At 29.0% G+C, this 15036-nt stretch overlaps 1 protein-coding gene across 1 annotated transcript in view; it reads right to left on the bottom strand.

Moving 5' to 3' along the window:
• LOC111614186 (transcriptional adapter 2-beta-like) overlaps positions 1-15036 on the bottom strand; it is a 49466-nt gene that overhangs the window by 25528 nt on the left and 8902 nt on the right. Inside the window, exons 3-6 of the mRNA XM_023355593.1 lie at positions 14862-14902; positions 9736-9786; positions 9591-9647; positions 9421-9521 (exon numbers count right to left, since the gene is read on the bottom strand). Of these exons, the coding sequence (XP_023211361.1) occupies positions 9421-9521; positions 9591-9647; positions 9736-9786; positions 14862-14902 (250 nt within the window). The remainder of the gene's footprint in view (positions 1-9420; positions 9522-9590; positions 9648-9735; positions 9787-14861; positions 14903-15036) is intronic.

The following is a 15036-nucleotide window of genomic DNA, read 5'->3' as shown; positions in this document are numbered from 1 at the left end:
TAATTTCGCAATTTGTGTAAAATCCAAGTCGGATGTATGTAAGCTAATAAATGTTCTCGTTAATCTTATCTCGTCTTTTGATTCGTTCACAGTTACAAGAAATCACCACATAGAGTCTCTCAAGTCTCCATAGATATAACAAACACAGAAATAAATAACACAAAACAAATTGTAGCTATGTGTCGATTCCGCACGACACGTCCAAATATGTAAGCTGAACAATAATGTGGGGGGAGTGAGTAGTCAAGAGTTGCATGGTGCTCAAACAAAAGACGAATCAACGAGATTTGAAAATCACGTAACTCCGGGTTCGCGTAAGTTGGGGTAGCGTAAGTTGAGGTATTACTATATTTACTTATTGCTAAGTCCAGAAAACCATATGCAATTGGTGAAGAAATACTTTTACCTTGCATAGCAGAAGTTTTATGCACCATACTTCACATATTTCCATTTGATACTCCAAAGAAAATTAAGTTACAACACGGTTCAATGTAGGATAGATGAAATGGCTTAAAATGTCGAACAATCTCTTTGTGAATTCTTATGATTGACACTGCAACTTGATGAATCCACATTACCAAAGAATGAAACATTATTGTTAGCATATGTACACTTTGTAAAAGAAGAAAAAATTTTGTAGGAATTATTGTTTGCTAAAACAAAGATAAGCAACACAAAAAGGGAGTCCATTTTTCACATCATTTAAATATTTTTTCAAAATAAAGAGATTCCCTTAACAAATAGAGTTTATGGCAACAGATGGTGCTCCTGCCTTAGTAGAACATCATTGAGGTTTCATTTTGTTTCCAAAGAAGTCTGTGCCAAATGTAATACATTGTGTAATCCATCGACAGCATTTAGTAGCAAAAAACCACGGCAAGAAACTTCACTACAATACGTTATTATCACAGATAACAAAATTAAGTCTAATCCACTTAGTAACAGGTTATTTACCAACCTGTGCAAAGAAAACAACAAACAATACTATAACTTATTATTACATATGGAGGTTTGCTGACTATCCAAAGATATTTGCTTAAAAAGATTCTACACTGTATGATTCTGTTTTGCAATTTCTTGAGACTAAAGATCCAATATTAAGAACTGATTTAATTACCTCCAAAATAAATATTGCCTATCTGACAGATTTATTCAAGAGATTTAATGAAATTAACTTACAGTTTACAGCAAAGCAATAACCTAAACTTAATTAAAACAATCAATTATTTCTTCTTTTATGGCAAAGATGAAATTATACAGATAGAAGAAAATTATTTCAATTCCTAAATTTGTCTTTACAGAAAAATCACAAGTAACATCCTTTTATATTGTAAACATTTGGAGGCTCTTCACAAAGATTTTTCAGACTGATTTGACAACATCCTCACACTGAATATACCCAATTCAATCCTGGATCCCTTTTCTTGTGTCGAAGTAACCAATATCAGTTTGCAAGAACACCTTATTGAATTGGCATCCAATAAAGAGCTCAAATTTAAATTTAAAGAAGATTATCAAAACTTTTCGTTGTAAAATCAAATATCTACATTGTATCCCAAGTTGTGGAAGATGACTAGGAAATTTACATTTCCATCTTCATATTTAGTTGAGAAAGAGGTTTTAGTGCTGCCACAAACCTTCTGATGAAAAAATGAAACAAACTTCAAATAACTGAACGAGATGATTTGCAGATGTTACCAACATCAATGGAACCAGACATTGAGAAATTAATGGAAAAACAACAGGTCCAAATTTCTTTTTTTGTTGGAGTATTTTGTTGAATTGTTCAATCATTTGTTTGCAAAAAAACAAATGATTTAAGTAAAAATTCAACTGACCCTTTTTGTTGCAAAACTGATTCTGTTTTTGTTTCCAAAAATTAGTTGAGGGAACTCATTTATTGTAAATGTACAGTACATATAATAAATAGGTACACTTTTATCATAAAACTAATCTTAAAAAATAATTAAAAACACACTCCCTTTTAGAATGAACAATGAAGAGCAGGCTTTCTACTTGTACAGATTGAGGTTAAATTTGAAGCTATTTTTAAAGAAATAATACCATGGCTTATAAAATACTCTTATTATGCATAACTAAACCACCACAGTGAATGGAGCCATGTCGATAGCTAGTGATAGAATAATCCAACTTATACGGGGTAGAAATGCCTATAAATGATACCGCATCTCCAAAAAGGCTGTGGTAAAAATTCCCCAACGTAAGGTACATGGCATTTTTGCATTGCCAAAACTGATAAAAAAAGTAAAGATCAAGGCCTAATAGAATTGGTGTTACAATAATCTCATTGTGTTTTTGACATTTAAATACTTAATTTTTAGTACAAACATGTACAGCACAAAATTTTATTACCTTATGAAAGTAAGTTTTTCTAATGTTTTTTTTAAAAAATAGAAAATATTGAGAATTATGCTATTGCCAAATATTCTGCCAAGAAGGATACAACTCCAACTGAAATTAAAAGTGACAGGGATACTTTGGGTAAATCTGCTTTATCATTTTTGCTGGCAAAAATAACAATTGCCATTAAAATTCACAATACAGTTTTACAAGACTGCTGAAATAAAATGAGAGAGATTGCACAAAATTAAAAGAAAACATTTGTGAGGAAAAAACCAAGAATGACCAAGAAAAAGCAAGTTTCATTGAAACAACAGACCACCTCGTGCAGCCACAATTGTGGTAGTCAAATGCCAGAAATAAATTTTCTACCTGACCCACATTCATCTAATATGACTCCAACGAACTTCTTCCCTTTCTCAAAACTTCAAAAATTTCTTGGCTAGAAAAGAAATTTTATAGATGAAGTTATTGCCACAACAGATGTTTATTCAATCTCAACAAATCAGTTTATAAAAAAAAAGAGTAAAGTAGCATTGTAGCACCATAGAATTAAGTGCACTGATCTTACAGATTACATTAAATAATACAAATGATTTCAAAACAATTTGTAATTTGTATCTGTCAGGCCACAAACTTTTCAAACATTCTACAATCACTAAATCAAAAAAATGTTGATTGCATTTTTTAATATTTGAGGTGTTGTGCATCGCAAGCTTGTATCACCTAATCAGACAGTGTTCTTCATTTTATCCAAAAGATAGGTAAGAATGTGTGAGGTGTGTGAAACCAGGCTTGTGGATGAATAACAAACGCATTCTCTATTATAGTAAGCACCTGCCCACACACTGTTCAGTATTTGTGATTTTTTCACCAAAATTTACACAGTTATTCTCAAACATTCCCCATATATTGTTCCATGTGACTTTTTCTCTTTCCTAAAGTTAAAATGGCCATGCAATATAGACATATGGAAAAAGAGCATGTCTTAGGCTGTGTACACATTAGGTGTTTTTAAACGCACGTTTTAAAGAATCAAGAGTTCTGCATAGGCATACATACTCAAACACGTGATTTTGGCCAAGTGTGCATCAAACGCGCATTGATAGATTTTTGTTAAAACGCGTGATTTACAGGCACCAGTCGCGCATTTTGAGATATACAAGCTGCCATGTTGTTGTACATTTGATTACGTGCTTTTGGGTAGAGTGGACGTACATTGGCCGAATTGGAGAATGATCATTTCAATACTGATCTATTTATTGATGAAATCTAAAAGAGACCAGCCATCATCAAATGATTTTATAGATATTCTAAAAAAATTAAAAAATTTGGATTCATATTATCTTAGTTTTGGATACAACGTCAGAAACATTCCATGCGTCAGTCTATCTCGAAATATTGGGTGCACCCAAAATTCTCTTTGCCTCTGCCATCGTCTTTTATAGCGACAATGGAGGAGACACACACAAGCAATTACTTTCATGTCCATTTCCAAACTGAGCGAGTGCTAACGCTCCACTAAATGGTCGTCAAACGCCAAGCTAACACGCGGTGTGTACACTGCTAATGCGCGTTTAACGCAACGCAAAATGCCTAATGTGTAAAAGCCCTTAGAGAAGAGTTGCTGCATTTACCAAAGTAGCTCAGAGAAGAAGACTTCCGGTAATGTTTTAGTTAGTGAAAAAATATTGAAGTAAGTGCACTATAAACAAGGGGAAAAAAATAAAAAATTTTTATTCCAATTGTCTACAAACTTTTTGTCCATATCTTGTATATATATATATATATATATGGACCTTGATTTATTTGATTTAAAACAACTCAAAAAAATAAAATGAATAAATAAATAACTGTTTTAGAACACCATAGAGCAAGAATCCAGTGATAAATGAAAATTCTTTCACTATTTTAGAATATAATCGGTTTTAATAATTATCAAGATAATTCAGACTCTACAAATACCATCTGTCCGCATTGATGTTCTAAATCAGGGGTGTCCAATCCATGGCCCGCGGACCACATTTGGCCCAAGGCAAGTCGCAATGCGGCCCAATAAACTGTAAACAAAACTGACAATTTTTTAATTTTTTATTTATTTCATCGGCATAAACCTCAAAAAAGAAGTTTCACAAAGCCGCGAAACTTTATTCATAAACAGTATTATTGAAATGGCTACTTTTGGGTTACTTTTTAGAGAATTTTTGGCTACAAACACTAAAAACATCTGGCAACACTAAAAACATCTGGCAACACTGGTTCGTTCTTTTTTTCGTTTCCGCTCAAACTTGACTTATGACTCTTATTTTTATTTGTGAAACAACAAATTACATTATTTTTAAAATTTATTAATAGTTGTTTCTTTTTAAGACAAGTAAGTAAATACATGTCAAAACAACCTCCCAATAGTTTTTTAATTTTTTAAATTAATATATTTTACTATATATATGTTTAATTAAATCAGGGGTCTGAAATTGCAATAAAAAACGTAATTTTTGAATAATATTAAAAAATATACGGCCAGCTAGTATTCACCCTACTTTAAACCCTTATCCTCCTGTAGATTTTATGAGAATGTTCCGCAAAAGACCCAGCTGTTCTTAAGGTCATCCAGCTGTAAACAAAATTACTCATCGACGTCAGATTTCGCAGAAAGGCGAGACAATGGAAGTTAAACTTTGAAGCTTTCTCTTCAAAATCAACGCATTTCTTTCGTTTTTTTTCAGTTTTAAGTATTTTTTATGNTAAAAATATTTAAAAATATACGGCCAGCTAGTATTCACCCTACTTTAAACCCTTATCCTCCTGTAGATTTTATGAGAATGTTCCGCAAAAGACCCAGCTGTTCTTAAGGTCATCCAGCTGTAAACAAAATTACTCATCGACGTCAGATTTCGCAGAAAGGCGAGACAATGGAAGTTAAACTTTGAAGCTTTCTCTTCAAAATCAACGCATTTCTTTCGTTTTTTTTCAGTTTTAAGTATTTTTTATGTCTAATTACATTAAAATTAAAAATTGGTTGTTACCAAGGGAGTTAAATAACTAATTACAGTATTGTCAATTTACCCGTCAGCATGGCTTCTACGACTCAACAAAAAACAGTTTCTAAGAAAAGGAAATATATCGATGAAAGAAGGTTATTTAATGAGAAATGGACAGAGGACTATTTTTTTCTTGAGGTGAAAGGTGAGGCACTCTGCCTAATTTGTCGTGTTTCAATACCTGTCTTCAAAGAGTATAATTTGAGAAGGCATTATGCACAAAAACACGNTGGCAATAGTCAAAAAATGTTACCCGAGATTTTTATACTTTTGGACTTGGGGAACCTTGATACATTGAGAAATGCAAAAAACTTTGGGGTGTTTTCTGTATGTATAATATTGGGTATGTATAATATGTATAAAATTTGGGGTGTTTTCTGTATGTAAATGTTAGTACGTATGGGAGGTATGATTTTGTTCACCCTCTTTGAAGCTTAATAACTACTGTTCTTTTTGTCAAAAATTTCTGAAATTTTGTAGGGAGGTTAGTGTATTAGGGGGATTGATACTATTAACTTTTGGTGGTTAAAGGTCGCGGGGATGGAGAGATAAAGGAGGTTGTAAGTCATATCAAGAAGGGTCAGACTTAATGACAATTTTCCTCATTAGCATTTACAATTTTTTTTATAAAACCCATCTTTACTTTCAAAATTAAGCTTTTTGCCATTTTATAATAATTAAAAATATAAAAAATTTTTAATAAATATTACAGATGCACACATGTAGTATTAAATGTTGCTGGGAAAGTTAAGCAACTCATTGCTGAATTTTTATAAATCTCTCTTCATCATCTGTATGAGTTTAGACAAAGAAACCTATTTTTCTTACTTTATTTTTAAAAAATGGTTGATGAATTTACACATTAAAAAAATACATAGAAAAGACTAAAATATGTTGATTTTGCCACACTGAATCACCAGGAACAACAGTCTTCCTACAGCCACACCTCCACAAAAATATTCAAAAACAGTTTAAAAAGTTCACAGGTGACAAGCCACAATTAAAAAATACATAATTTCTTTGAAACTGTTTTTGCATATTTTTGCATTGGCATAGCCTCTAATAAGAGGTAGTCTCTGCAAGGAAAGACTCTTGTTCCTGATGATTCAAAATAGTGAAAATCAAGATATTTAAGTTTTTTCTACAAACTTTTTTAAAGAAATCAATGTTTCATAAAATAAACTGGTTGTAATTAAAAATTTGTGAAAATTTTTGACCATTAGACTATTGGAACAGTTGGGTATGAGTGTGTGTGTTATGCTAAATCTGCAAATGTTGCCTATTTTGTGAAATCAGCATTTTATATTTTCCAAGAGCAAAACAAAACTAACATTTGTTTTGCTATTTGAATTATGACTTAGAAAACATCAGTTGAAGTTTTATTTTAATATTGCTTCTTACTTGAAGATTACTTAATTAATGATATTTTATACTTTTTGATGATGCTTATTTATACATTGTAAGATTTGACAAATTTAATACAATAAAAATGATAATTATGTCATATTCAGTTCAGTTTTCATCAACAAATTGACAGAAATAAAATTAATATAAATGATTTTGATTAATAATTATTTTATTGCTTTTTATTTTATATTAATGTAAAAAAAAATACATCTATAACATTAAAGAACTAATATTACTTCTAACATCTTAATAATCAAGGAGATTAACCACTTTTCAAAAATTACTTCCAAAAGCTCATCTTTTATCAAACAGAATCTAGTACTACAAATAAAAAATAAAATACAATAAGAGATATTGATGTTTAGAAATGCTAGCAAGGTGAGTAAAATATTAAAAAATTATTCTAAACTAAGAAAACTGTTATGTATTGGATTTTTAAGTTAGTTTTTGTATTTTGAAATTGACGGTAAACACAATATTATTAGCTGACAATTAATATAAACAGCCAAGCCAAGTTGTCCCCAGTTGGTATAGCAAGTGACCCATATGGTTACTTCTTAAAATTAACTGGTCTGGAAGCAAAACTCAGACCAAAGTTTAAGCAGTGAAACTGACAATGCATCCACACAATAAGAAGTAGCTAAGGGTTTGAGTCCTACTCTGGATTGATCTTTTCCAAAAGTCTAAATTTTATTTTATTTAAAAATTACTGTAAAATTTAATACAAGATGACATTTCAAATTACATAGTATTGATGAAATGAATTTGACAAATACTAGCTCAATAGTTAATCCAATCTTATTATTTTATCATGACAAGTTAATCTGACTAATAGTCATGAAATCTATAATGTTGACAAAGAAGAGAAATGAAATGTTCCCAATAGTCATTTTGGCAAAGGTTGTTGAAAACATTTAAAAACTGATTTACAAATTTTTAAAAATTTTTTAATCATATATTGTTCCTTTCACAGAATATAAATTAGAGTAAAAATTAATTAACTTTTACTCTAATTTATATTCTATGGGAATTATAATCTAAAATTTACAAATTACAAACTTTACAAATTTTAAAAATTTCTGCTGGACTATTATTTTCATCAGACAGGAAGTAATCTATAAATGAAATATTTCACCATTGAAAGAGATTTACATTTAGGACTAACAAAGTGATGCATACATCACTTTATGTTAGTCCTAAATGGTATGCTACCATATTAATTAAATAAAATTGTTACTACATTTCTTTCTTCATTGGAACAATTGGTTTGTTCTTGCCCCTCAGGAGGATGACTTCATTTTCCCTTAGCCAGTTTCTGCTTTAATTTTATGTTTCTCCATAACCTTGCATTGTAACTGTATTGCATTGTAAGAAGTAACTTATATCTCCTTTCTCTGGAATATCAGCTATATTTCAATTAGAAAATTCTTGGAAATTCTGTAATTCTGCATCTGCAGGTATATAGGAAAGCTACTGACAGGTAATTCAACAATCCAAAACTATGGTTTAATTATGTTTATGTATGTACGTACGTATGTAATTAACAAAATAAACATAATTAAACCATAGTTTTGGATTGTTAAATTACTGGTAGCTTTCCTATACACTTGCAGACACAGGATTACAGAATTCTCAAAAATTTTCTAATTAACTTATATCTGTCTAATGTTTATGCCATGTTTTGAAAAATAATATGCCCAAATTTTATAATTGCTTTTAGATTTTTAAGTTTTAGTTTTACTAATGAATATTCTTTAATTAAATAAGTAATTACTTGTTGTGACATTGTTGGGCAGTAATTTTCATCATCATTTAATTTATAAAATTCTGACTTCTGGGCCAGACTGGAAGTTTGTACTGTATATAGTTAATTGGGTGTCTCTGGTCCCTAAGCCTTCCATATCTGGTCTCAATTTTCATATAGCTAACCTGTTTTTGAGATTAACAGAGCATGGGGAAAGATGACAGTGGAAATTTATAGGTCTGCAATTTGAAAATGCAGCCCAATTGAGATATTGTTCAGTAATTTCAACTTAACACCATATATTTTACAACTGATATTTTTCTATGTAATGTGTATTTTTTTTAAAATTATGATGAAAGGTACAATCAATGGTTTAATATTTTCATATCAATTAATAAATAGTGTAACTGTACAGGTTTTCATTCAACGACGAATGAAAACCTGAGGATGGCCTATCCAAATAGGCTGAAAATGTTTGAATAAAGAGAAAAAACTCGGCAAATAGAATTCAGGTGTGTTCTTATTATTATGATACTATAAACATTACAAATTAGTTTTTAATTATATTTATATTTCATTTAAACTGTAGGTTATACTTTAATTGTAGATGACAATTACTGAAATTTTGTATACAATTAACAAAAAATAAGTTTTTCAGAAAAAATATTTTTCTAATAATTTTGAAACTAGTTATCAATAAAATGAAAGTTCACCTTTCATTATGGTTTTTTTTATATAAAGAAAACTTTATATATTTACATGTTTCTCAACAAATGAAACCTAAAACAGACTTATAATGCCAATTACTAATACAGTTACCCTATAATAAAATTTTATGGAAAACAATCAGAAAGTTTATTTACTTACTCTTTCAAAATCATCTCTTTGTGGCATATAACCCAATTCTTGCTGTTCTTGAGAAGAAACTTCTGGTATTGACAAAGATGGAGAAGTTGGAGATAATAATCCTACAAAAACAAAATTATACTTTGAAACATTCTAAAAATAATTTAAAAAGTAACCATAATCTTATATACCTGTTTCTAACACTGTATGATCTTGGATGTTAGGTTTCGTGTGGCAAGACCAAGTTGCTAAAAATGAATAAGTTAATCAGTGTTTGTAAATTGTGAAATTATTTTATACAATATACAATGTTCAAAACTATAATATAATAATCACCTTGTCCAATTGCTCCCAAGATATACATATTATTATAATGCTCCTCCACTTCTGTAATAATAATGAAAAATAGTTACTGTAAATTAATCCATACTTAATTTTATAACAAAGTTCCTGCTAAATTCTTTACAAATATCACAACAGTAAATCATGCAAATAAATTATTGTGTAAGATTAATTAAAATTAACATCTAATGACAAAATGTATAAATTAAATCAGAATGCAATGTCATCATTTATATCCAAAACTTTTCAAATCCAAGTCTTGGATTTGAAATGTGGAGTGGAGGTTTTAGCTTTGAAGTTTTTAAAAAATGTCAGAAAAAGAAATCATTGTTTATAGTCTGCTGCTTAATTTTTAGCTATTGTTCAAAATTCTAAAAAATTAAATTACCATTTTGAAATTAAAAACACACATAAATATACAGCATATTTTTGAATGTTGGTTTATATTCCATGTTGGTTTATATTCAGAAATATTGCATATTTCTGAATATAAACCAACATGGATTCCTAATCTCATTAATTATGAATGAATTCTGCCATTCTCAACAGTTGCTTAGAGCACAGAAAAGATCACTAATGCCATATTACTGTCCCTATCACAGACTAGGCCTATCTAAAAGGTAATGTGTGATAGGGACAATATTCTTTTAGATATTCCTGAAATGATCTGGAGTTTAGCATAATATTAGTAAAAAAAAAAACCAAAACAGCAAAAGTACTTCGAAAGTCTAAAATTTTCAGTCTCATGGAAAGAATAATTTGAAAATAAATATTCAAAATCTTAACTGTAAATAAAACAAGTAAAATAAAATATATGCCATTTTAATATATTAATAATTACATAAAAATAAACAAAATAGCTAAAGTAATGTTTAAGTGGACTATGGTTTCAACAGATTTGATGACACAAACTTTCAAGAATTAGGGAAGGATTCTCTAATCCTGTTATTTTCCTCACGTGTGTGAAAGGACAAGCGATAAGACACATTTTTGTATTGTCTATTTAAGAATTTTCTTAAATTTTGTAAATTTTTTATATATTACTAGTTTGCATATCGTTAGCATATATTATTATATGCTAACGATATGCAGAGTGTCTCTTGTGTTCAAGTAGGTGCTTCAAATTTTTGTTTAAATATTTCAACATTAATAAAACTAATAAACAGCCAGGATGGCATTACATTTAAAATTATGAAAAAATGCTGAAAAAATTTTCATATAAATTTAACAGAAGAAAACACAGGGCTTCTTTATCTTTCTTTGTCCTATGTCCTTTACACACCTCAGGAACAAATAGTCTTACAGCAGAAATCAACCTTTTATTGTAGATTACACTGGATAAAAAAAGATGAAGCTCTGTGTTTTCTTCTGTTAACTTCATGTGAAAATCTTTCAAAAGAATTTTCATGTAAATTTTAAATTAAATATTTCAGTTTGTTCCATCATTGCAACATAAGTAGAAAGCATGGCATTTCTTAAACCCTTAGCTTTTTCCCAAAGAATCTCTACATTCTTGGTGCTAGCATAGCAGTTTTAGCGTAGTGCTGGTCTGACTGGTCCAGGTGTTATATCTGTGCTTATATAATCTTGAGGAAAACTTTCTGCTATAACCTACATCAACAGTATTCACTTTCAAGAAATTATACATAGTGGGTATTAAGTAACTCTCTGTTCTATATTCACCCAAAGTCTTATTTTTATTATTCCTTCACAGCCAGTATGTTATGGAATTATGTTTGTAAACGACTCTAATATGTGATGTAGCCAACTCTTTACGTACTGGAACTATACTTTCTAAATAATAAACTTTGCAAAGTCTTTTTGGAAGGTTGTATGTGCTAGATGCATAGACAGGAAAACTGAAAGTTTGAGAATAATGACAAATTGTTTATCTTGTAACCAAGTATGGTTGTTATCCTGCATATCCTGTGGCGTTTCATATCTTTATCATCATTTCTGTTGCAGTGAGTTTGCACTCTTTTAACTCCAGAGTTCAAAAGACTGATATCTTGTAAAAGAAAAGACTGAGAGAGCTTGTTGGAATATAAATAAAATGGATGAAAATCAATTTAATGTAAGCACTAGTGTAAATTTGTCCAGTCCTTAAAATCAGTAAAATATCAAGGAAGTAGATGCATGCCTTACTTTTTAATTCCAACTTAAGGTGTAAACAAGTGATGAGCAACCTTTTTTGATTGTAGACTGTAAGTGAACTTTGTAGGCTTCTGACAAGCTGCATGTATTTTTTCTTATGGAATTACAAGATTTAAGCCACACATGGAGTATCAACACACTCCACAACTTCCAGTATACTAGTACTAAAATAATATATGCTAACGATATGCAAACTAGTAATATATAAAAAATTTCTGTCCTGGTAAATTTTTATTCTCATCTTTTTATTACTCATTTAGTTTGAATGTTCTTCATCATAAATACCAGATTAGTGTTATATAATGGCAGGAGGCAGAAAATAGAAAAATAAAATTATGTTGCCCAGGAGCCACATATCAGGACTTGCGGGTCACAGGTTGACCATGGCTAGTGTAGACCAAGAGAGTTTTGATAAATGCAGTTAATGAAGTTTTCAATGATATCCTTGTTTCTTCATATTATCAAAATATTGTCAATATATCTCCAATATAAAATCCAATCTGATGCAAAAGAAAGTAGACTGGATTTCTCTACTTTTCTCACTACTAGTTTAAATAAAAAGAACTACTGCTATAGGGTGTTCCATAGGCACTTGTTTTTTCTGCCAGTAAAAGAACTGGGTATTCCACAAACAATGATATGGTACATTTTAAGAAAATGACTTCATATGAAGCCTTACCACATAGACCTGCTTCAGAGTTCAGAGCTTAACAGTCAATAATCCATCTTTATTGAGAAAACTGATTCCTGATGGGCATAAGCATAAACTACACATTGTAATGTATCACATAATAGAAACTAAAGAGATTCTGATTATATTTGAGCAAAAACAATAGCTTAGTGAATTATAAAGTAGACATAATAAGTTTGTCAAACTCTAACAATCATTGTGAAATACCCAGTACATAAAACTCCTCTAATAGTAAAAAATTCTTTCAATTTTTAATGCTCCATAAAATCTTGGTTTTTTGTCCATGGTCCTGAAATAACAAAGACATAAAGGGAATGAATCCCAAATACTCATTTATAATATATAAAATACAGAAGAAACTAAAACATCTTCCTTTCCATCCTGTCCAATCATCAGTTTCTTCTGTATTTTATGTATTGTATACTGTCTACCTTTTTAATTCAAATTATGTATATATTTTTACAATTTTTGGCTTATCAACAGTAAATTTTTTAAAAATGTGTTTTGCATAATATTGCATAGGCATAGCCTCTAATAAAAAGTTCTCTCTGCAAAGGAAGACTGTTTTAGTTCCTAGTGATTGGACAGGATGAAAAGGAAAACATTTTAGTTTCTTCTGTATTTTATATATTGTAAATATACTGCCTGCCTTTTCAATTAAAACTTATTTATTCCCTAATTCTCTTCGGCAGCCATTCTTAAGTGGAGCTATTTTAAAACCTGTTCATATATTCCGGAATTTTAATTTTGATCTGAAAATTGGCTAAAAACATTTATAAATAACAAATAAATTTTGTTACATGATTGTAGCAGTGTAGGCCTTGTAATTCAGTAAAATTAGAGTATTACATTATAACACATATAAGAAAATTAAATTATTGATAATGAAAACAGAACATAAATTAAAATCATCAACTATTATATTTCTATCACAGCTACAATACACAACTACAAACATTATATACAATAAATAATGTTAAAACAGTACATCACAAAATCAATGACACAATTTTCCAATAAAATTTATTGAAATATTTTTGCCTTTTAGAATATTGATTTTTCTACTAAACAAGCCTTCAATATTCTAAAAAATAAATTTTATTGTTTATCATCAATTTTATAACGCATCATTTCAGCATTATTCATTAGTGTCAAAAATACTGAAGATTATAATTGCTACAATGAAGTATATGGTGAATAACAACCTTTAAACTAGCAAATCAATAAATTGAATAAATAATAAATGTAAGGCTTGGCACCATTTTGTATGTTTCAAGAAGAACAGTTATTTAAAAAAAATCCAAAACAGTTTAAGTAAAGGAGAAAGTACATTAACTGAAGTTGGTCCAAACAAACATTTCTCCTTTATTTAATCTTTGGTTTCCTTAAATAGCTGTATTTTCTTCTTGAAATAATAAATATTTTCAGTTGCATTTATCAGTCATCTTTAGATTTGAACAAAAACAAAATTACTAGTTAAAAATAAATTAAGTTTTATGAATGTTTCAAATTAATACACTGTGATATGATCCTAATTTTCTGCTCACAACATCCAGTTTATGTTTATATAAAAAAACTTTCATATCATTGTATTGTAGCCTTTAGATTTTATAAAACTTCAATATTCAATAATCAGTTTTCATTTGAATTAATTTCAGATTGCATACTTTCTAGGATACTACTATCTTTAAGTTTCTGTATATTTTTCCAAATTACTTTTCATGTTTTTAACTATAAAATATTGTCATTTGCATTAGAAAGTTCACAATGTTTCCATATTCTTTGATATATATTAATATTCTTGAATATTCTAAATTAACATATAATCACTTTTAAATTTCAATTTTGTGATATTCTGCAAATTATCTGTAAAAGGTAAACATTTTTTTAACAACTAATTCAAAACTATTATCTATTTCCTATTATTTACTTTGAAGCAAGTTATTTTAGTTTTTAATATCCTTTTTCAACAATTTATTTGTTTGTTGTTGATTATTCTAATTGTTTGACCATGAAATAGTAAATGAACAGTTATCCTTTAATGCTGAAAAGTTAAAAAAACTTTTTAGCTTCATTTCTTTACTATTTTCATTGTAATTTACTGAATTATCAATTTGGGTAATTCCTCTTGTAATATCTACTAAACTGGTTTCTTATAATTGTATCCCACAATAAAATATTTTTAAAATTGATTTTACTGTGTTGTGCCTGTATCATTATCAACTTGTGAAAATATTTTAAAAACTCAAAAAAAAAAAATAATAATAATAATTACCATCAGCAGTTTTTCCATTTACACTTTCTGCTATATCCTCCCTGAAAAAAAAGCATTCTTTTTAATTTTTGCATAAATGCATTTAAAGATAATATTCATTTATATTAATAATATTATTGTATATGAATGAATATTATCTTTAAATATAAATAAATGATTGATGCTATTAACTTCT

Source organism: Centruroides sculpturatus, unplaced genomic scaffold (assembly GCF_000671375.1).
Source record: "Centruroides sculpturatus isolate CEXI.00-Female unplaced genomic scaffold, Cexi_2.0 scaffold18, whole genome shotgun sequence".
Taxonomy (NCBI): Eukaryota; Metazoa; Arthropoda; class Arachnida; order Scorpiones; family Buthidae; genus Centruroides; species Centruroides sculpturatus.
Note: the sequence above shows the minus strand (reverse complement) of the source record. Positions and strands in the feature narration are given on the sequence as shown.